A 23,439-nucleotide genomic window follows, 5' to 3' on the forward strand; every position below is an offset into this window, starting at 1 on the left:
TAGGTCCGTTATGCTTGACAACTTGCCATGGAACAGGCAAGACCTGGTCCATAGCAGCAGCACTTTGGGGAGCTCTGGAGAACCACTTGCTTGTTGGCCACTTTATTGGGTATTCAGGCGTGAAAGTTTTGGCTTAAGTGATTTAAACCAAGTCTGAGGAGTCGGTGGCAGACCAAGGATTTTAACTCTAACTCCTTGTTCCCAGACCTGTGATCGGACCAATAATTCAGGTCTCTCAATATCAAATTTAGACAACAAAGCAAGACTCCTTGTGTTTTTCCATCAATGAAAAGGTAATAAATAATAATGGCACAAGAAATGAATCTGTACAATTTTGAACTAAACATGTAAAATCTGGCAGACCGTAGAAGTCTCAGCAAATACTTTCCTCATGAAAGGGGCACAATGCATTAGTCAGGGTCATAATGCATTAGTCTACATAATGGAACAAATATTTAATGACAGGCTCTTCAATCTAGCAGCCTGTCATTGTGTAGAGCAGCCCTAGTCAGTTTCACTTTTATGTATAATCCGATTTATAATCTATGCAGAAAGTAAAAACTACAGGAAGTTTTTTTAAATGTTGAGCGTGGGGGTTTGGGGTTGGCTTGAAATTTAACAAAATAGTGGTTTTGTTGTAATAATAATAAATAATAATAAAAAAAAAGCCTAGCAATTTTCAGTTTTGTATAAGTTTTTTAAAAAAAAATCAAAATAAACCATAAATTTTGGGCCTAAATCAAAAGAAGAGTCCCATAAAACACACAAACAAAAACTTTATTATTGCGCATCACCCTGAAAACAAAGCGTTAATTATTATTTAAGGGCACTGTGAACTGAAATTCAGACCAACATCTTTTTTGTAAATTCAATAAAAATTATTCATTTTTGAGATTTTGTCATTGAGATTGTATTTGCTTAAATACTTATTCCCTTCTAATGTTTGAAAGACAAAGAATACAGCACTGAGAATCCAAAAGTGAAACTGATTATAAAACAAATTGAAACTGACTTCATTAATTTTCATTGTAAAAAATAAAGAGAAATGCAAAAAAAACAAACAACCCAGCATAAACAGTGACAAGTCAATTTTAAAAATTCTTTCAGTTGTGATAATCTAATTTGTTGTCAGTAATCTCTGCAAATAAATCTGTTGGTTTAGAATATATTGTTTTAAATTAACACTGTCTAGCTTTGTATCTGTAAAGCATTTTGAAATACAATATAAAGAACATTATATAAACTAGCTTGAAATAATCTCTTAAGAATGAAAAGCCCCCATTGACAATTTCATAAGTATGAGTCACATCATCTAAACTCATCTATATGCCTTTTGGCTACCACAGTGCCAAAAGCATCCAGCAACTGGTAGCCTCCTCACCCTTACCATCGCCCCCACAGAACGGACAAGAACTGATTCAGAGTGCCATCCTACAAACACGTATGCAGGTGAGTAATCCTACTGAAATCACCGACTTCAATAGCACTACTCATGCGTAAATTTACCCACATGCACAAGTGCTTGGAAGGTCAGGCTGTTAGAAAGAGTAGGGAAATTTTACAAACATGTATGATATTGAGCTGGATTCAAGTGATGATGGTATGTATCGATGGATTTTTCTTTTCTGTTTAACAAAAGTTACTTCTAAAAAAAAATTCTAAAGCAAACAAGACAGTGCTAATGCCTGTGACCGAGTTTCAATTTTATTATTTGTTTTTAAACCCTGCAAGGATGGAGGCAATAGCACTGTATTTATGAAATTCTAGCTCTCTGTAAAGAAGTTTATCTGAAATCTGGTAACTAGCCATAGAGCTAGCAGCATCCTAACTAACAGCACTTTCCATGAATACACACGTCATTTATTAGTAAAAATCAAAACTATTTACCTTTGATGAATCCAGCCCATTCTATGGTAGTCACTTGGTATTACGCAACTGTAGCAAAAGAATAATTAAACTCCATTATAAAAGAGTTTTCTGTACTGTTGTCTATACAGAGAACAAATTTAACATTTACCTTATGATTTCTGTAGGAACAGTCAAACTATCATTTTCAAAGCAAGAACAAAAGACAAATTTGAATTAATTTAACTGGTCATATTTGTAGGCCACAAGGCATGTTCCCCATAGAATAATTTTCATATACACTTACATAAATGAAGTCATACTAAATCAAAACACCATCTGAAAAATAAATGAAAAATGGTTGCTACTAAACAAGAAATTTGTATCTTGAAGTCCCTCCCATGCAGGCCTAGTCAGAAAACTTTCCCGTATAGCTCTACTTGAGATGTCAAAAGAAAAGGCCTTAAAACCATGGTGTGGGGAGGGGGATAGACAAATGATGTTAAAGAACCACAATGTAAACACCAATCCAAAGCAGCTGATATTCTCCATTTAAACCCAACTATTAGAATCAGGGTGAGAGCCACACGACTGCGGATAGAAAAAACTGAGGATTAACCACATTTTTGGGTGCCTCCAAATCTGTCATCATGTCTAGGGACATTTATATTACAACCTACTAATACTGCTCTAAAAGACAATTTGTAATTGCTCGTAGAGCCCTTAAAGAGGATTTCTAGCAATTTGAAAGTAATAGAAAAGCTGTTAAGAGGAGCAGTCAAACAGTTTGTACAACATACTGTCTACATGAGGAGAAAACTGCACTAATAAATCACAACATACACAGTACAAACCCAGCTACAAGAAACCATGCGGCAAGTCCATCTGAGGGAAGCCAGTGCTGATCTAGCTGGGAGAGGATCATTGCACTGAGGCCGAGAAGAAAAGGAGTTTTCCGCTCACCAGTCAGGAGAAAAACAAACAAAAGACAATGTGGCTACTAATCAAGGACAACCAGGAGCTTTCCCTGGTGAAAGCTGCGCAGCAGCTCCCCTCTCTGGCCTTTCCTTTGCACTGTGCTATCTCTCCACAGCATGGGATTCATTTACTATATAGACAGGGTTAGGTTTTTTTTTCCATTAAAAACAATCTCCACGTGAGATAATCTAGTAACTTTTTAAGACAAATGTAAATATAAAAAAATAACAAGCCAATGCAAAAAATAAACCATTAATAAATTGTTACTGAGCTCATATTCAGCCAGTAAGTGTAAATATCTTATAACGAGATCCTACAGTGAGCTGCCCAAAGATTCATCAACACAGAGCAGCTGAGATCAAGGCCTACAAATCAGAAGGGCCTGATCCTTCATTCCTTGTGCACTCAAAGCTCCCACTGACTTTAACATAGGGCTGAATTAAGAACTGGGAAGTGGAGGAGAATAATCAATTGGGCACCAAGTACTTAAGCACCAACACCTTTGCCAGGAGAGGATGTCTTCTCTCTCTCCCTTCTCCTCCACCTCAATTTATACTTTTTTTAAAAATGGGGAAACTAAAGCACATCTATTCCCCTCCCCCTCCCACCAACCATACAGGGTAATATCTGAGGGGGGCTTAGAACTCAGGAATGCCACCTGCTCAGACTTTCACTGTTACCTAACAATATATTCTGCACTGGAATACATACATTTTAAAAGCTTGACTTTATATAACTCCGTGACATGGAGTAATAGTTATTTCACAGTGGCTTTCTCAAATGACCTTAATTTGAAAGTGCGATAGAACTTCCAGAAATGTGCTTTAAGATCTGAGAAGTTAGATTTTATCCCAGACACAGATTTCAATAGATCTTGACCTTTGCAGCATTTAACTTTATTTTTTTTATTTAAAACAAAAAATGAAGGGTCAAATTCTGCCTGCATAGAAGCATACATAATTCTTAGTGAAGCCAATAGGAGTAGTGTATGCTTATTGAAGGGAAGAATCTGGCATTAAATCATTATTGTAATGTCTCACAACTATGTATATACATGTATGCCCCAGTTTTACAAAATTCTACTAGCCTATTCACTCGGGGTAATCTGTAAAAAAAGAATATTAGAATATAATTGTTTTCAGATTTATTATTGAGAAGGACACAAGTATATTTTGTTTGTGGGATGATGTATGTTCATGACAATTCTGAAAAGCTGTCATTTGCTCCTCAGTTATCCAAAACTCTCAGCTGTCTAAAACAGGGTCATATCCACTGAGGTCTATTTATATTTACTCTGAAAATTTCCACAGCTATTAGAAACTTCTGTTATCCAAATTCACTCATTTTGACATTTGGCTAATTGAGGCACCACTACATTTATTATTTTTAAATAACAGGTGACCTGGAGAGTTTTGCTGAATTTTTTTTTTAAAGTTCTTGAGAAAATCCATATAAAGCTTGGCTATTACTAAACATACTTAGCACTAAAAAAAATTAGGCCCGGATTCTGCAATTTGTTCCACATGGATACATCCTGGGGCCCATATGGAGCCCAAGAGAAGTCAGTGGGGCTATGTGTGGTTATAAGGGTCATCCTCCATGAAAAATGTTACATGATCAGAGCCTTAGAAATAATCTTTAGGGTCTCAGTCATATTCCTACTGAGGATTTTGGAGTTTTGCTGTTGACTTAGAGGGAAGCAGGATAGGATTCCAAGTCAGAGCTAAAGACAAGACTTTCTGTTTTGCCAGCCGGAGTAATGATATAATGACCTAAGTGGATTTCAAAGAATTTACACTGTAAGAAGCAAGCTTTGCCCTAAGATGCATTAGTGCAACAAAGGGCAAAATTTAGTTCTAGAACCCTGGATCCTGTGCAAGTCAATGGGAGTTTTGCAATTGATTGCAATTGAAGGATGATCAGGTTCAAAATTCATGTTTTCACTTGCTCATAACTTTTTATAACATTTTCCTTTAAAGTGGAAACTTCTCATTCTTATTCTTGGACCACAAGTGAGGAGAGAGAGAGAGGGTGTGTGTGTGCGGGTGTTTTCAATTCTACCTCCCTAGGATTCCCTATGCTACTTAAAGTGGAAGTCCACAAGTCTGCTTGGCCACGATCCTGCATCAAACTCTATTAGAAAACAGAGACTCCTGCTCCTGTTCACAATTCAAGAGTTCACGTGATCCAGATATCTGGGCTATCTGATACCAATTTAGGAGTGGGATCCTACACTGCTGAGTAGCATTGTCAGAGAGGTGCCTATTTCACTCCAGAGATGGCTGCATGTCAGTGGTGGATGAAGCGATTCACATACAATTATAAAGTTTGTTAGATCCATTGGATTCGATTGGCTGAAAATGGTGCTGTATTACTAGGCTATTATACGTTGTTCTTTGGTCCACACTGAGTAATTCTACGTATGGTCTTCAAACACACTGTCATACACCGTGGAGCAGCAAGCAGCAGCCCACGTCCTTAGCGCCCTACCTGCAGGGGTACGTACAACCCGCAGGAACTACAGGTCCCAGCAGCCACTGCTCCCATCTCTAGTTGAATAGCCCATGAGACTACACTTCCTAGCAGCCTGTGCTTCCTTTCCATTTGATTGGCCTGTTAAAAACAATTTAATTCCCAGCATGCACTGCTTCTCCTCGAGCGGAGTGGCCCACGGAGACTGCATTGCCCAGGAGGCAACGCTCCCTCTTGATCCAAGCGGGGAACCAGGCAGAATGCTGTGTTGCATGCTGGGACTTGCAGTCTTCATGCCGACGCTGCGTAGTTAAGCGGCCCGCGCGTCGGGAGGGCGACGCTCTGTCCTTTCTCTCAGTGCTCGTGGGGTCTGTCTGGGCCAGGGTCTCGGCTGCTCCCGGTCCTCCTGCCCCTCACTCTCCGGGAAGATGGCTGCCGTACGCAGGGCTCGCAGTTACTCCCGCTGCGTGGTGCGCTTCTCCGACCGAGAACTCTGTTAAGTCACCCTGCGGGGAGGAGACACGGACCGAGCAGGGGGCAAGGACCCCCGGACAGCGCCGCCTGACCGACCGCAGCATGGTGAGCAGCGCCCGGCCCGGCCGTGCCTGCTCCCTGCTGCTGCTGCAGTGGGGCCCTGGCGCGGGAGGGGGCTAGGGGCAGGGCGCGGGCCCGAGGCGGCGGCTGTCATTGGCTGCCGGAGGGGAGCGGGCTGGGGGCAGGGCGCGGGCCCGAGGCGGCGGCTGTCATTGGCTGCCGGAGGGGAGCGGGCTGGGGGCAGGGCGCAGGGCGCGGGCCCGAGGCGGCGGCTGTCATTGGCTGCTGGAGGGGAGGGGGCGTCCCCGGCAACCGTCAACGGTGGGTGTGCGGATGTTTACCGCTGAAGCCCGGCCCTGCTCCCCGCTGGGGCCCTTCCCCGCTCCGGTGTGGGACGGACCCTGCCTCCCCCTGAGGCCGTAACGCGGAGTGTGTCTCGGGCTTGCGCTGCACTGATCTCTCCCCTCAGCGCCTGGTCCGAGTGGGGCGTGTCCTGTCGGACGAGCTGCCTGGGACCAGACGTACCTGGAGTGGGGAGATCCCAGTGCCAGGTACTGGAGACTGGTGGTGTCGTGGCACCACGTTGTGCCCCAGGACAGCAGTGCGGCATCAGGTGGTTGCGCCTGCCACAAGGCAGCAGAGGAGCGGCCCTGCAAGCCCAGTTCGAAGCAGGACAGTCCCTCTCCCCCACACTCATTGGAATTATACATCGCTGTGTATATGACCATATCAATAAAACATATTACAGAGACTATGAAGGCTCAGGGCTGTTTTGAAGAGCCTAGTAGACCAGGCTTCTGCTTGGTGGAACTATTTGCTGCAGAGGTCAAGACCACTGCTGGCTCTGTGCAAAGCAATGGATACAGGGACTGTTTTCCTGAGGGCTGCACCTCCCTGTGAATGTCTAAGACACCAATCATCAAGATTATCTGGACACAGCCCTTTGTGCTGATAGTAGCAATCAAAATATCTCAAAATATCTCAAAAGACTTTACCCCAGCAACTAAGCTTTTATATTTCTGCAGCACAGAGAAGATTATTCCCCTTTAAGTGGAAACAGATAGAATCATAGAACAGCAGGGTTGAAAGGGACCTCAGGTGGTCATTTAGTCCAACCCTTTCTGAAAGCAGGACCAATTGCCAGACAGATTTTTGCCCCAGATCCCTAAATGGGCCCCTCAGGGATTGAGCGCACAGTGCTAGGTTTAGCAGACCAATGCTCAAACCACTGAGCTATCCCTCCCGGGCAAGGTTTTATTGTCTTATGTTGCCGAAAAGAACCCACTCACACTTGGCTTTTAGTTCTGTGCTTTAATCTCATCTTTGGATGGCTAGAGTCTACACTAATTTATGCACATTTCCCATGTACTTTTTAGCTGGGCACGGTATAGATGCCCTTTGGCTGGACCTGATCTGAGGTCTAGGTTTTTTTGTCCAATATTTAGGGAGAGAAAATATTTGTGCATAACAGATCTTATCTGTAAGGAACTATCCTGTGAAAAGTCCTTAATCTTCCCAGAGCTCTTCCGAAGTAGACCCAAATTATAATGCTCATTAGATACATGGAGAAAGGTAAAAATATTAACCAGAGGAAATAATAGGGCAAAGTCAAAGACTTTCCTGTCTCTAAGTCTGTAACATTGTAGGTGGAGGAAAAAATTTCTGCCAGCTCTGGTCTGAAGACTAATGATGTCATTTTTGCCTAAAGTCTGTGTAAACCCAAAGATGGTATGTTAGCTATGGAAAGATGTGAAGTGTGACTTTTTTGTTTTAGATTAGTTGAGCACATTAGCACCTGCTGAGTCAGGGAGGCTCACTTTGCACTGTTAATACTGGTTCTGTGAAGGTCTTTGTTCAGACCTTGGCTACAGTGAAACTTCAATGGAGTTTCCTCAGTAATTGGTAGTCTGCTGTATTGTCTCAGAAATTCACTGTATAGTGCTGGTTTGCAGGACAGTGATAACCAAGCTCTGCAAATAACAAGCTTTTGGAATGTGGCAAGTTCTTTGTAAACAAATGTGAATTAAACTGACCTAGCTGTTTTTAGATTTTGACATGTACAGCCAGTAACAAATTGACACTGTTTCCCTTTGTGGCTGTTTATTTCAGTGTTAAGGGAAATGGAAGATTAATGTAAACTCTGTATGTCTTAGTTATTAGTGCATGTTGAAGTGATTAAAGGTGAAAATACCTTTAAAGCAGCAGGGTGAAGTCTTTCACTGACATTACTTTACTTTCTTGTTTGTGTGGTGATGTAGTATAACCGAATGTGTGATAATGTGAAGCTAGTAGAGGAAAGATTGCTTGTGTAGAGAAGCAGAATAACTTCTCTCATTGGGTCAGTGTAAGTGTTAAGTGGCCATTAAAACAGTATTTGAGTGAACTTCACAAAAATACAGATCTTTACTGATTACACAATTAATTGGACTTTCAAATCAGTAGGAGAAACTTAAATTTACAGATTAGAAGTGACTTGTGTTCTAACATTGTACTGAGTGCAGACAAAAGAGAGACCAATGGAATTCAGAACTCACAGTTTATAACCGCAGCTTGAAGACTCAGCAGTTCTGACAGTTGGTTTTGGGCAGGACCTTGAAGTTCAGACAGAATGGCAGTCTTGCTTGCTTGGATTGAAGATGAGCAGTTATAGGACTCTCTCTTCTGTAAAGACTTCCTGAACTGCATTGAATTGCGCTCTGAAAGGCTACTTGCCAGAGTAAAATCTTAGTGGCAAAGCGAGGAGTTGTGTTCTTGGCACAAAGGAGAGTCAAAGTTGGCTCAGACACAAGCTTGGAGGAAAAATGATGATTCCACCAAAGACATCTTGTAGTAGGTTACTTAACACAGATTAGATCTAAAGTTAGATATTTTGTTCCAGACAATTGTCAATTTTAAGATTTAAAAGATCACCATTTTGTCTAGTCAAACAGGTAGTCACTTTTTAAGTTTTACTGGGATCATGCCCTCACTTCCTAGAAGATATCCGGGTTTTTTGGGTTTACAGAACACGACTAGATACTGAGATGCTACAGTGATGGGACACTGTAGACCAGTACACAATGTCTACCAGGAAGTAAGGGCAGAGTCCCATTATAATCCAAATTTAAGAAGCAGTGTTGCCAGCAGAGTGAAACGTGCATTCCAAGATGAATGTCTGGTTCAGACTAGGGTTTTATATTTGAGTGCTTTAGATAACCTGATTACTAGTACAGTAGTAGAGGAAGCAAGATTAAGAAATTAAAAACAAGTGCAGTTTTAAGATAAGATCACAGACTGCAGAAACAGACGTAGTATTATCTACTCACTCTGCCATGCTGCAGGTTGTGCAGTCTGCTATGCAAATCCTGAAAGATATCAGAGCAATCCTGGGACAGATCATTCAAATATTGATTAAAATCAATGCATATATGGATAACAAGCCAGCCCAGCTAACTTGTAGTAATTTGGGACAGAAGATACCCAAGTGGGACTCCAGAAAACAAAAAGGATCTTCTGGCCGTCCTTTCATCCATCATGTAAAACAAATATAGTCTTGGCATATTTCATTTAAATGGAGAACTGCAATGTGATGTAATTTACTTATCATAGTACTTTCAGTTGGAATAATCTGGTGATGCAAGTTCATGGAGACCTGAATTTTTGCATTTGTACTGTGAAGGAAATTAAATCTATACTGAAGAAGCCTACAGTATTTCCTTTAGGGCTGTCAATTAATAGCAATTAACTCACAATTAACTAACCCCCCCCCCAATTAATCGCAGTTTTAGTCACACTGCTAAACAATAGAATATCAATTGAAATTTATTAAATATTTTTGGATGTTTTTCTACATTTTCAAATATATTGATTTCAGTTACAACAGAATAAAGTGTGCCTTGTTCACTTTATATTGTTATTTTGATTACAAATATTTGCACTGTAAAAATGATAAACAAGATACAGTATTTTTCAGTTAACCTCATACAAGTACTGTAGTGTGATCTCTTTATTGTGAAAGTGCAACTTACAAATGTGTTTTGTTACATACCTGCACTCAAAAACAAAACAATATAAAACTTCAGAGCCTACATGTCCTCTAAGTCCTACTTCTTGTTCAGCCAACTGCTAAGAGAAGCAAGTTTGTTTACATTTGCAGGAGATAATGCTGCCTGCTTCTTATTTACAATGTCACCTGAAACAGAGAACAGTTATTCACATGGAACTTTTGTAGCCAGTGTTGCAAGGTATTTATGCGCCAGATATGCTAAAAATTCGTATGCCTCTTCCATGGTTCGGCCATCATTCCAGATGACACTTCCATGTGGATGAGGCTCATTAAAAAAAAAAAAAAAAAAAGTGTTAATTACTTCGTGACTGAACTCCTTTGGGGAGAATTGTATGTCTCCTGCTCTGTTTTACCTGCATACTGCCATATACACTTCTACCCCGATATAACACGACCTGATATAACATGAATTCGGATATAACGCGGTAAAGCAGTGCTCTGGGGGGATGGGACTGCGTGCTCCGGCGAATCAAAGCAAGTTCGATATAAAGCAGTTTCATCTATAATGCAGTAGCTCAGTGGTTTGAGCATTGGCCTGCTAAACCCAGGGTTGTGAGTTCAGTCCTTGAGGGGACCATTTGGGGATTGGTCCCCCTTTGAGCAGGGGGTTGGACTAGATGATCTCCTGAGGTCCCTTCCAAACCTGACATTCTATGATTCTAAGATTTTTTGTCTCCTGAGGACTGCATTATATCGGGATAGAGGTGATCTCATGTTCTAGCAGTCTCGGATGATGAACCATCGTTCGATTTAAGAACAGTTTCACTGCATATATGACAAAATACAAAGATACCAATGTGAAGTTTCTAACAATAGCTACAGCACTCAACCCGGGGTTTAAGAATCTAAAGTGCCTTCCAAAATCTGAGAGGGACAAGGTGTGGCGCATGCTTTCAAAAGTCTTAAAAGAGCAACACTCTGATGCAGAAACTGCAGAACCCGAACTACCAAAAAAGAAAATCAGCCGTCTGCAGGTGGCATCTGACTCAGATGATGAAAATGAACATGCATCAGTCTGCACTGCTATGGATCTTTATCAAGCAGAACCCATCATCAGCATGGATGTATGTCCTTTAGAATAGTAGTTGAAGCATAAAGGGACATGCGAGTCTTCAGTGCATATGGCACATAAATACCTTGCAATGCCGGCTACAAAAGTGTCATGCAAATGCTTGTTCTCTGTTTCAGGTGACATTGTAAATAAGAAGCGGGCAGCATTATCTCCCATAAATGTAAACAAACTTGTTTCTCTTAGCAATTGGTTGAACAAGAAGTAGGACTGAGTGGACTTGTGGGCTATAAAGTCTTAAATTGTTTAGTTTTTAAATGCAGATGTTTTTGTCCATAATTCTACATTTGTAAGTTCAACTTTCATGATAAAGAGATAGCAGTACAGTACTTATTTTAAGTGAATTGAAAAATACTATTTTTGTTTTTTACGCTGCAAATATTTGCAATAAAAATAAAGTGAGCACTGTACACTTTGTATTCTGTATTGTAATTGAAAATGTAGAAGACATCCAAAAATATTTAAATAAATGGTAGTCCACTGTTGAATCATGAGATTAAACAGAGTAATCACACAATTTTTCCCCTTACTTTCCTTTAAGACTGCCGAGAATCCCACTAAGAAGTACAAAAAATGTAATGCTAAGTCTCTTTGGCATGACAGAATTCTAGCAACATCTAGGGGAGACCTACTGTGCAATGAAAAAATGCTGAATTCCACATCTTTCCCTCCCCCAAAATCAGTTTAAAACTCAAGTTAAAAGGTGAAGTTTCATCCTATCAAACAGGCTTTTGCAGAACTATACATTTAAACAGCTCTTGTAATCCCTCTAATCTTAATCAGAGTGGAGTACAATTTCTGGGATACTTCACCTGCAACAGCAGCTTTTAGACAAGACCAAATCTGCTGCTTTCTCAGGCAGTCAGACTTATCACTGAGTGACAAGTCCGTTTGTGTGCTGTGCTACATGATTTGTAGAAATTTGTCATATTGGTATTCAAACTTAAACAAGACAGAAGTTTATTAGAATAGCTTGTTTACAGTCCTCTGTTCTAGAATTGGCTCTCTTGGGGGCCGGGGGGGGAGGTTGTTCAGCTTTGTTCAATTCCATTCATGCTCCTTAAATATAAAATATTGTAAATAAGACTTTCATTTTAAAGTTACGGGCAGCTCCCGTTCCTTATCTTTTTATCATCAGCAAAGGTTGTAAATCTGTATTAAACATTGTCTTCCAAGTTTTCTCACGTTATCCACATAAGTGAGGCTGTTATAGTTTACACCTTATAACTCTAAGCAATAGTCTCTCTTAATGTGCAGTATATAAAAAATATTCAAACTACAGTCTAAAAAAACCACAAGTTTATTTTTAAATATAGCAGTTAATGTAACTCTAAGGGCATTTTAAAATCGCACTGTGTTCATGAAGCAGAGGCTGCACTTCATGTTTCTTTTGGCTCTGCTTGTATGCTTTGATTTAATAAAGATCCATGTGCTTAATTCAGTAATAGTAAATAGAATGTTTACAGAAAGCTTTACTACAGAGGACTGCATGATGGCACAGACTTTCAATCTAGAAAAAATAAGACTAGACTGAAAACTTGTTGCATAAGTTTATGTCTAGATCAGGGGGACACTACCATAACTCTACGAAAATCCTAGATTCGCGTGTAAAAGACTGTAAAGTTTCTATTTTGATTAGCTGTGTTTAAATACCCCACCCTCCACAAATCAACTTACATGGTGAATATCTGGTTTTACCAGTACTTAAACAAAATTGACTCTTGAAAGGTTTGCAACCTTTCAAACTTATTCTTAGTATGGCTGCTCCTGTCTGTTTCCAGTAAGAAGGTCAGCCAACAAGATCAGATGTGGCTCTTAACTAAGTCTCAACTTTAAATGTATCTTAATACATGACAGAGGAGACAAATAGCCACTTCATCTCATGATGTTAACTACAATATGAACAACAAGATAGTAGGCAGAGTAAACGCTAGCATTTCAGTGTTCTGATTCCAGCAGGACCTCTTTTCTTTCCCTGTCTAAATATTCCAGCAAGTATCATAGTAACTTTGGGACATTATCTTATCCTGTTGAACAATGTTGTAGATCAAAACTATAGCTTCTGTGACTCAGATATTGAAACATCTTTAGGGTGTAACCGCCGTAGCTTAGCTATCAGCTTCATACAGTAGAACCTCAGAGTTACAAATTGACCAGTCAACCACCACCACCTCATCTGGAACTGGAAGTACACAAGCAGGTGGCAGCAGAGACAAAAAACCAAACAAACAAGTACAGTACTGTGTTAAACATAAACTACTAAAAAAAAAAAATGGAAAGCAGCATTTTTCTTCTATGTAGTAAAGTTTCAAAGATGTATTGAGTCAATGTTCAGTTCTAAACTTTTGAAAGACCATAACGTTTGTTCAGAGTTGCGAACAACCTCCATTTCCAAGGTGTTCGTAACTCTGAGGTTCTACTGTAGTTGTAGCATCACAATACCTCTAGCATTGCTGCTAGTACTATCTTAGAGTAAAACTAATTTAACCTGCTTAGTGACCACAGAAAATGTGTGACTGATATGTATCTTAGGGACTAGCAGATTTCCTTTAGTGAACATTTTGCTTGCTGCAATAAGTCTTAAAGTATGTTGCTGTTAGTGTGACCATATATTATATTGGAATATTTACTATAATTTTGAGGTACATATCAGTGTTTTTATAACTACATCATGTTTGAAATCTGCTTAAGTTTTCCATCCAAGTTCTGAAGAATTCTGCAAACTCTCTCAAACGTTAAAGGGACAGATTTCAGTATAAATAAGTAGGCCTAGTCCATTGAGATCAGTAGAGCAACATCAGAGCTGTATTTGGTTCCAGCTTTTTCTGTTTGGCATGGTTGCTTCAAATGCAAACTGGTAGACTGTGGTGTTCATTTGCAGCCCAAACTGGAATAGCCCCAAGAGATACATACTAGCTGCATTTGTTAAGCTTCAGAGTTAATATTATTTATCACTTCACGGCTGAATGATGTACCAGTTATATTCAGCAAAGACATCGTGGCTGAAAATCCCCTTTAATATAGAAGCTGCTTCTGTAACACCTTTCAGCAACAAAAGTTTAAATAAGAAGTGGCACCATTACAACAAACTCCTGATTTTACCTGGGAGAAGACAGTATAAGGTGCAGTCAGTTGTCTAAAATATGTTTTTATAAGTGAAATTTCAAAGTCCTCTTTTTATGGAGTTAGGTTCCCCTACAGTGTTTTCAGTCCAGACATTGCAGCAGTGCACTGATGCATGTAAAATGGCAAATGACATCTAGCTGGACTCCGCATTACCGAGTTTAAGTGAAATACAAAATGCTTATTTCATTATCAGTTTCGATAGCGTGGTGTAACAGGTAATGCCACTAAACTTAATTTAGCCAAATGTTAAGTTGATGTCAACAGGGACATTATTTTGAGGGGGAACATTTTTTTTTGTAATGAGTTTGTGCATTTTGCACACATCAGAGTAATGTATGTACATATACAGACTATATATTCATGTCTAACTGTTCTCTTTTAGGCAGAAGCTGAAGAAGATTGTCACTCTGATCTGATAAGAGCTGATGACAATGAAAGGCCTGGTGCCGCAAATCTTCAGGTATGTCTAAAGTTATGTTATTTTGAAATGAAGTTCAGTTGGCTTTTTTTTCTGTAGTAGAAATCTGATATGGTGCAGTTAAGCCATCTCATAAGTAAAAGCACATTCTGTGATATGATACTTTTTCCTATGGTACTTGTTGCCATATATTAATACAAAAAAACCTTGGCATTAAGGTTAAAATATACTTTCAAATATACACTGAAGGCAAACTTCAATGAGGGAAGCGTCATATGGTGACTTCACCTTTGTTTTATACCACATTACCCTCCCCATTAAAAAAAAAACAAACAAACCCACACAACCAAACTATAAATTCAAGTTATTACCTTGATTGTATTTAGGGCTGTCAAGCGATTGAAAAAAATTCATCGAGCTGTTAAACGTTAACAGAATACCATATATTAAATTTTTTAGATGTTTTCTACATTTTCAAGTATATTGATTTCAATTACAACACAGAATACAAAGTGTACAGTGCTCACTTTCTATTTTTTTGATTACAAGTATTTGCTCTGTAAAAAAACAAAAGAAATTGTATTTTCAGGTCACCTAATATAAACACTGTAGTGCACTCTCTATCATGGAAATTGAACTTGCAAATGTCAAATTATGTTCAAAAATAACCGCATTCAAAAATAAGAATGTAAAACTTTAGAGCCTAGAAGTCAACTCAGTCCTACTTCAGCCAATTGCTCAAACAAACAAGTTTGGTTACATTTGCAGGAGATAATGCTGCCTGCTTCTTGTTTAAAATGTCACCTGAAAGTGAGAAAAGGCGTTCACATAGCACTGTTGTAACTGACGTCACAAGATATTTACTTGCCAGATGCGGTTAAAGATTCATATGTCCCTTCATTCTTCAGCATCCATTCCAGAGGATATGCATCCATGCTGATGATGGGTTCTGCTCAATAATAATCCAAAGCGGAGCAGACCAATGCATGTTCATTTTCATCATCGGAGTCAGATGCCACCAGCAGAAGGTTGACTTTCTTTTTTGGTGGTTCGGGTTCTGTAGTTTCCGCATCTGAGTGCTGTTCTTTTAAGACTTCTGAAAGTACGCTCCACACCTCATCCCTCGATTTTGAAAGGCAGTTCAGATTCTTAAACCTTGATTCAGGTGCTGGAGCTATTTTTAGAAATCTCACATTGGTATCTTCTTTGCATTTTGTCAAATCTGCAATGACAGTGTTTGTAAATCAAACAACATGTGCTGGGTCATCATCCGAGACTGCTATAACATGAAACATATGGCAGAATGCGGTTAAAACAGAGCAGGGGACAGACAATTCTCCCCCCAGAAGATCAGTCACAAACTTAATTAACGCACTTTTTTTAAAACGATCATCAGCAGCATGGAAGCATGTCCTCCGGAATGGTGGCTGAAGCATGAAGCAGCATACGAACGTTGAGCATATCGGGCACGTAAATACCTTGCAATGCCGGCTACAAAAATAGTGCAATGTGAACTCCTGTTCTCACTTTCAGGTGACATTGTAAATAGGCAGTAATATCTCATATAAAGTAAACAAACTTTTTTGTCTTAGTGATTGGCTGAACAAGAAGTAGGACTGAGTAGACTTGTAGGCTCTGAAGTTTTACATTGTTTTGTTTTTGAGTGCAGTTATGTAACCAAAACAAAACAAAAAGTCTACATTTGTAAGTTACACCTTCAGGATAGAGATTGCACTACAGTACTTGTATGAGGTAAATTGAAAAATACTATTTCTTTACACTGCAAATATTTGTAATTAAAAATATAAAGTGAGCACTGTCACTTTGTATTCTGTGTTGTAACAGAAATCAATATATTTGAAAATGTAGAAAAACATCCAAAAATATTTAATAAATTTCAATTGGTATTCTATTGTTTAACAGTACGATTAATCACAATTAATTTTTTGAATTAATCACATGGGTTAACTGCTATTAATCGACAGACCTAATTGTAATCAAAACTAATTTACAATAATGTATTCACAAGTGTAATAAACCAATTTTTCTATATAAAATTGAAATTAATTTAAAACATTTTGAGCTGACATTTTCTTAAACTGAATATGAATGAGCAAGTAGACATATTCTAATATCTTCAGAAAGAAGACAGTGAGATTATTTCCATGAATTTAGGCCAGTATTAACTATATCAAGATCACTTCTTGCTACAACCTAAATTTTCTTCTGCATACTGAATCGTCCAAACAGAGGTAATTGCATTGTTGGAACTAAATTGTCCATAAGCCATAGCATTTTCTTGTGTGATTTTTTCTGGGAATTCCACTGTAAGTGAAGCTAGAGAAAATGCCAATTCTAATCTGAACCTGAGTTTGCTAAATAAAGTCCCTATATTTATCATTGTATAGCTAGTATTGTATGTGCAATGTATATTCAAAGTTCTTATTTGTAGATTGGACCTGTAGAGCTGTGTAATCTCTTGTACAGGAGATGTACTATCTGCCCAGAAGTTGCTAAATCAAAGCCTATTAGGAGTTAATGTTTCTGCATTTTTAGGCAGAGCTCCAGATGTTTCGAGCTCAGTGGATTTTTGAACTTGCCCCAGGCATGAGTTCTGGTGGTTTGGAAACTGTGCCACGTGCAAGAGGCCCTGGAGTAAAGGTTATAGATACCAAAGGAAAGCAGGAGCTAGCAAAAGAGGAGAAGGTAGGAAAGAGATCACTTATTTTACTAATGGGCTGTCTTTGTTAGCATTCCATTAGCTTTTAACATTGAATGTTTAGGTTCTGGTTAAACCGGAAGGAGATCAGGCAGATAACTTCCTCTCTGTATGCTAGATTCACAAAGGGATGGTGTGGTGCCTAACTTTTAGGAGCCTAGAGATTTGGGTTTCACAACTGAGTTAGATGCTCAAGCTCCCTATGTAGTGCATAGGGGAGATAGGTACCTAAGGCTACATAGAGTACAAGCACTACATGTGTAACCACTTGCTACAGAAAAAGGCAGGCTGCATCCACACTTGGCACTGTGGTGTGAGCTATATGCTTCAATGAAGGACTGTGGCAGAGGGGAGCTGTTGGAGTCTTTCAGTGCAGTAGGGAAAGCCTCTGGCAGTGGGACACTACACTGCTAAAAATAGCATTGTAGATGTAGGAGGCACTACTCAGTTGTGTAGAGAGCCCTCATAGGTTGCATACCCGGGGAGGGGGTGGGGTTCAGGTGTGAAGGGCATTTTCCTCACAAACTGTACCCAGTCTACGGTGCTATTTATACTCATGTTTGCTGGGTGTGTGGTGTCTGTACTCTGCTTAAGTGTATTCATATGCTAAGAATGGGATTTCGAAAAGTCAGCATATTGAGTGAGGAGCTGCCTTAGCTAACCATTGGGAGATGCCAAGGACAGGGTGTGTCCTAAGTCTCACTCCTTCCAAGGAATTAGGGTCTTACATCTGGGCTGCAGGAATGTGCTGCTTTCTGCTTGGGATTCTGCACTGTGAAGCGTCTCCTGCATATGATAGAGAGACTATAGTTTGGTTAAGGTTCTCACCTGGAAGGAGGGAGACCCAGGTTCCAGTACCTTTGCTCCAATGACCAGTTATACAAAGTGCAGCAGCTTCATCAGGAGAGACTGAGGGCATTTTCTTCCTTCAGCCTGAGGGGAGAATTGAACCAAGGTCTCCCACATCCTAGGTGAGTGCTTTAACCACTAAAGTTATAAGGTGGGCACTACTGCTACCACCTCCTCTCTGGCCAAATTTTGAATGGGCCCAGGTCCGGTAAGTGAATTCCAAGTTCAGCCTACTGGATTGGGCTCTGCAGCTGAGAAAGGCAGAAGAACTCCTATCTTCCCCTGCTTTGTGGATTTTGCTGGGGTTTAAGTGTTCATATGCTTAGTGAGACATCGGTATGTGTGCATAGAGGCAGAAACTTAGGCACCCAGAGAACGTTTACTACAAAAATGTAGGGGCAGTTTAGTCACTTACAGGTTTAGGTGGTAGCCGAGCAGTGATTGTGAATGCCAGTGGTGCCAAACTGTTGAAGTTGGGTATATAAGTCCCTTTGTGAATCTAGCCCTGTGTTCCTTACCTTTTGCCACCTTCCCTTATGCGTGGCTTTGCCTCCTTCACCAAATATAGGTATTGTGAAGTGATAGTGGTCTACCTCCTTTAACCCGGTGGGTGTTATGTATGTGTGTGTTCCAGCTGAATGAAGTCACAGCGGTAAAATGATGAAGTTTGTCAATCATATCTTCTTGTAGTGGATATGGACAAACAATAAGAAAGCTAAAGAGCTTCTGAACTAGGTCAATCACTAATGTGTTCTGGTTAAGTTCAACTGGCATTTTCTCTCCCAGTTAAAGAAAAGGAAACAGCAAGAGCTCTCCTGCCTTCCTTCCCCTGCCTCTCCTGACTTCTTGCACACGTTTCCATTTTTGCTCTGGCGATTCACCTGCATTTGTGAAAGTTCTTTCCAACCATAGTGTAGCAGTATGGGCTCCACAATACTCTTGACTTTTTGGATCACTTAGTACTCTTTTGCAGATTCGACTGTTCTTTATTGTTGCAGACTGGATTTGCAATTGATATGCTTTTGTTCCTGTAGGTCAACTCTGTGGATTTGACCCTTTAATATCAGCCAGATGCTTTCTGTATCACTTCCTGAGCATTGCTTTCACAAGTGCTGTGCACAACACTTCCAGAATTGCCCCCCCCTTTTTTCTTTTTTTTTTTAAGAAAACAAAACCGAGTTAGAGCCAAAGTGTCTCTAGGTAAAAGTGTGATATTGGAAATAAATTGAAGATCTTCACTCCCCTGCTAATTTTGGTGACATGGACATATCAATCCTTCTTTGCAAAGCAATAAAATTTAGAAAGCTTGTTCATTCCTGAGATAAGCTTCCATTCAAATGGTAAGTTCAATATGGCACAGTTAGACTCCTTTTAAAACACAAAGGAATTACTAGTTTAGAAACCTATGAAAATAGGTTTATCATGTGAGTGCTATATCAGCCATGGCTATAGTGGTGCTAGAAGTTATGCAATTTCTTGTTTATAAAGGCTTAATGCCCTGATTTAATTAAAACTGGTGTAAGCAAGATTTAGGATCAGGTTCTATGTTGGCTCAGAAGTTCAGTTAGTTAGTAGAACCTGAACATCACCTCCATGTTGTTATATGCAATTGTGCTTTTACTGTTTTCCTTACCACCTCATAGTATAGAGTTGTCAACTTGGATGAAAATTCTGGTAACTGGATTTGCTTGGGTGCTTGTAACACATTTTTTAAATGTTCTGTGTAATTTATTGTACAGGCAAGAGAATTGTTCCTGAAGGCTGTGGAACAAGAACAAAATGGGGCTCTTTATGAAGGTAACATGCAGTTCTGAGATTACAAATCTAGTGCCTAGAAAAATTATACGGTTGATCAGGAGCCATTTTTTATTAGTTCCTACTGAAATGGTGAGAGCTGTGCGCTTCTAAGTAATAGCTGAAGAATTATAAGTAGGAATTTGAGAACTGGAGTCCTTGGGTCACTCAAGCACTCCCAAGACTAAACTAACCTAAGAAAGGACAGACTATAATGCTAAAGAAGCTCATTACTATAGTTAAGATTAAGCAAAATTATGAATGCAAGGCAGACTAAAAACAACCCAGAGTCTTCCTGTCTTTGGGCAAGGAAATGTTTTGCCATCTTTAGCAGTATCCACACCAGTTTCAGTAGACTGAAATTTGTCTGGAGCAATTTTTCCAGGGCCCTGGACAGCTTCTTTAATAGGAAGGAGCAATTCTTAATTATTTTCTTTGCTGTGCAGTTACACCTTCAGTTTAACTGTAAACTAGCTTCTGTTTTTTTAAAACAAACTGTCACATTTAACACGTTCACAGCTTTCTAGTAGATACCTTCTTAGAAGTGTTAAATGGTTGACACTTAAATCTGATAATCTTTAATTTGTCAGGATTGCCCCCCAGATTGAAAATTCCTATGTAATGAAAGATTAAAGACCACCTTTAGACAGCCTTCCTTGCTGTTCTTGCCCCTATTGGCACACTTCTGGAAGTAGAGGTTCAGAATAGTTGGAGGGGAAAAAGAGGTTTACCTAAGCCCCAATTAAACAAGGTACTTAATCATGTGCCTATCTTTAAACACATGGATAATCCCACTATAGTCAGTGGAACTACTCATACTTAAAGGTAAGCACCTGATTAAGTACCTTGCTCAACTATGGTGTCAGAACTTGAGTCAGGGTTTCCTACATTATGGGTCACCACTTCTGAGATCATGCAGTGGCTTAGGGCAAAGGGACCTCACAGGTGGCAAGATAGTAAAACTTCGCAAAAATGTTATTTAGTATGCTTAAAGGATAAACCCTTAGGCTTGAACAGATAAGTACTTATTTTGGTATAACTTAAATTGCTCAGGGGAGTGGAAAAGCCACCCCTCTGAGCAACATAAGTTACATAGACTTAATCACCAGTGTGGACAGCGCCATGTTGGTGGGAGAGGTTCTCCCGCTGACATAGCTACTTCTTCTTGGGTAGGTGGAGTAATTATGCTGATGAGAGAGTTTTCTCCTGTTGGCATAAAGCATCTGCACTGGCAGCACTACAGCGACATCAGTACAACTGCACTGCGAGTAGTGATTCTATTGTAGACTCCCCCTTAGTGATATCCTTTAAGACACAATATTACTATAATCTGAGAACTCCAATTAGCAATTTAGTCTAGTGCAGTATGAGTGAGCAGGAGACTGCTCAACTCTCTGTTCCCAACAGTATTATAACCTATACTTGTGTGCCTGCATTCTGCTGCATCTAAGCTGTGCATGCAGACAGCCTGTTAGCTGTAATTGCTGAGACCCAAGGACACTGAACCTCACTTTACTGTTACATCTGTATAGGTAAATTCTGGCTAACAAGCAAATTAAAGATAGTTTCATGAAGGACAGCAAATTATTCTAATCATAAAACTGGAAGGGATCTTGAGAGGTCATCTAGTCCAATCCCCTGCACTTGTGGCAGGACTCAGTATTATCTAGACCATTCCTGACAGGTGTTTGTCTAACCTGCTCTTAAATATCTCCAGTGATGGAGACTCTACAACCTCCCTAGGCAATTTATTCCAGTGCTTAACCACCCTGACGGTTTGGAAGTTTTTCCCCCCCAATGTCCAACCTAAATCTCTCTGGCTGCAATTTAAGCCCATTGCTTCTTGTCCTAATGATTGCTAAGAGCACAGAAAAAAAAAAAAAAGACTGCTTTATGTTGACCCAGCAACTTTGAAGTCTTCATACTTTGAGACAACTTCAGAACACACAGTATCATGAAGTTGTCTCAGAACATGAAGCCTTCAAAATTGTTACAGCATTTAAAAGTCCAATAACTCAGTGAAAGATAAACGTGAGGCCTTGACAGAAGCCAGCAAGTGTTGATTTAAACTAAGCATCACGCACATCGCTTTGGCATGAGGCACATATTATTGCAGAAAGTTACATTTCCCTATGCAACAAACACAGCTTCATAAGCTATAGTGCCTACAGTGACTACCACATTGAAAAGTGTATGTTATTAATATATTGTACAGTATTGGTAAATCTGAGCAATTGCTTTCAAAGCTTAGGAAAATTGACTAAAGAATTCAGTTTGAAGATTTAATCGCTGTCTGGTGCTGCACAGCCTTCAGTCTTTGCAGTACTGGTACATTGGACTGTTTTGTTGGAGACTTCCTCTCTTGAAAAGCTGTACCAAGAAGTAGTTGAAGCTTTACACCACCTTCAAGGAGAATGATTTATTGTAAATGCTACAGTTGCTGTTATGGCAATGACAGGTGAGAACAGCAGTCTGATCAGAGAGCTCCAACGCATTGCAACTGATGCCAGGATGTCACCTTCTACACTAAACTGTTGCTACTAATGCACCTGTAAAGCAGTACCTGGATCTTCAGGAAGCTGTTGCAAATAGTGAATTGAGTTAAGATGTCCAGTGAATTGACTTTGTTCATTGTTCTGATGACAGGTTCCTTTTACTGGTAATTTTCTCATTTAAGTGAGGTGACTCATGAGGTAGAGTTTAGGTTTTCCTGTATAATAAAACATGCTCTATCTTTGCTCCCCCCCCCTCAAAAATATTAGGTTTGGCTACTTAGACTGCGAGCATTTTGGGGCAGGGATTATCTTTAATCTCAATTATCAGTAATTATTTTTGCTGATGCCAGAGATGAAGTTATTGAAGGTGACAATTTACGCATCTTTGGTAATCTAAATGAGCCGGACTCTTCTCTGGGAGCAGAATAGGAGTGTTCTGTCCCTGCATGAGAAGGTAGAAATATTCACTAAACACTTTAAATTGGCCTTCTGGACACAAAGAAGAAACTTGTGAACCTGAAACTTGAAGACTGGTTTCAAATTTTGAAGGAACCGAGGAGCTGGTCAGGAACTATCAAATTCAGTCAGTCAATCGGAGTGAACCCCAGCCCAGCAGTGGCACTACTAGCCTGGTATCCAACAGAGGATAAAGAGGTGGACCATCAACCCCTTTATTCAGAAGACAGTTTTATCAGTGCTGAATGTGCCATTGCAAGCTAGACTGACAGACCTGAGACTGGTTCCTGCACCTAATTGCAGAGGAATTTTGTACATTGACAGATTATCTGCCTTAGCTGCAGAAATCTTGAAAAAACTTTCCATCTTGTAGCTCTAAGTGAGGTTTCTCTGTGATGATCAAAAATAGTTGCTAATCACCTGTGGATAGATAACTCATTTCAACCTCATGTGGAATCTCCCCCCAGAAAGACAGGCTCATGAGTTCTTAAAAGGAGAGTATAAGTTTACTCTTCAGAATTAGTAGTTGCCGTTGATTATTGTAACAATTTATTCTGCATATAACAAGATATGGGAGGGTGGGAATAATGAAACAATTTAACATGAAGGATGGCGCCTAGTGTTGAAAGTTCTGAAAAT

The 23,439-nt window shown here is 39.7% G+C and overlaps 2 protein-coding genes across 13 annotated transcripts in view; one reads left to right on the top strand and one right to left on the bottom strand.

Annotated features, from left to right (window-relative positions):
* The window catches only part of ICK (intestinal cell kinase), a 41,173-nt gene extending 35,520 nt beyond the window's left edge, over positions 1-5,653 (bottom strand). Inside the window, exons 1-3 of one of the 10 annotated variants that reach the window (XM_030555599.1) lie at positions 2,700-5,653; positions 2,153-2,184; positions 1,888-1,935 (exon numbers count right to left, since the gene is read on the bottom strand). The gene's annotated coding sequence lies outside the window, so the exon portion shown is untranslated. Of the gene's footprint in view, positions 1-1,887 lie in introns of all 10 variants that reach the window. The other 9 variants (XM_030555597.1, XM_030555593.1, XM_030555594.1 and 6 more) reach the window with 9 other exon arrangements.
* Positions 5,654-5,690: 37 nt separating this feature from the next.
* FBXO9 (F-box protein 9) overlaps positions 5,691-23,439 on the top strand; it is a 49,992-nt gene continuing 32,243 nt past the window's right edge. Inside the window, exons 1-4 of one of the 3 annotated variants that reach the window (XM_030555603.1) lie at positions 5,691-5,874; positions 14,452-14,529; positions 17,044-17,193; positions 19,795-19,852. In XM_030555603.1, the coding sequence (XP_030411463.1) occupies positions 5,872-5,874; positions 14,452-14,529; positions 17,044-17,193; positions 19,795-19,852 (289 nt within the window). In that variant the 5' untranslated portion in view covers positions 5,691-5,871. Of the gene's footprint in view, positions 5,875-11,532; positions 11,647-14,451; positions 14,530-17,043; positions 17,194-19,794; positions 19,853-23,439 lie in introns of those variants that run through there. The other 2 variants (XM_030555605.1, XM_030555606.1) reach the window with 2 other exon arrangements.

The sequence above is a fragment of the Gopherus evgoodei genome, chromosome 3, assembly GCF_007399415.2.
Source record: "Gopherus evgoodei ecotype Sinaloan lineage chromosome 3, rGopEvg1_v1.p, whole genome shotgun sequence".
Classification (NCBI taxonomy): domain Eukaryota; kingdom Metazoa; phylum Chordata; order Testudines; family Testudinidae; genus Gopherus; species Gopherus evgoodei.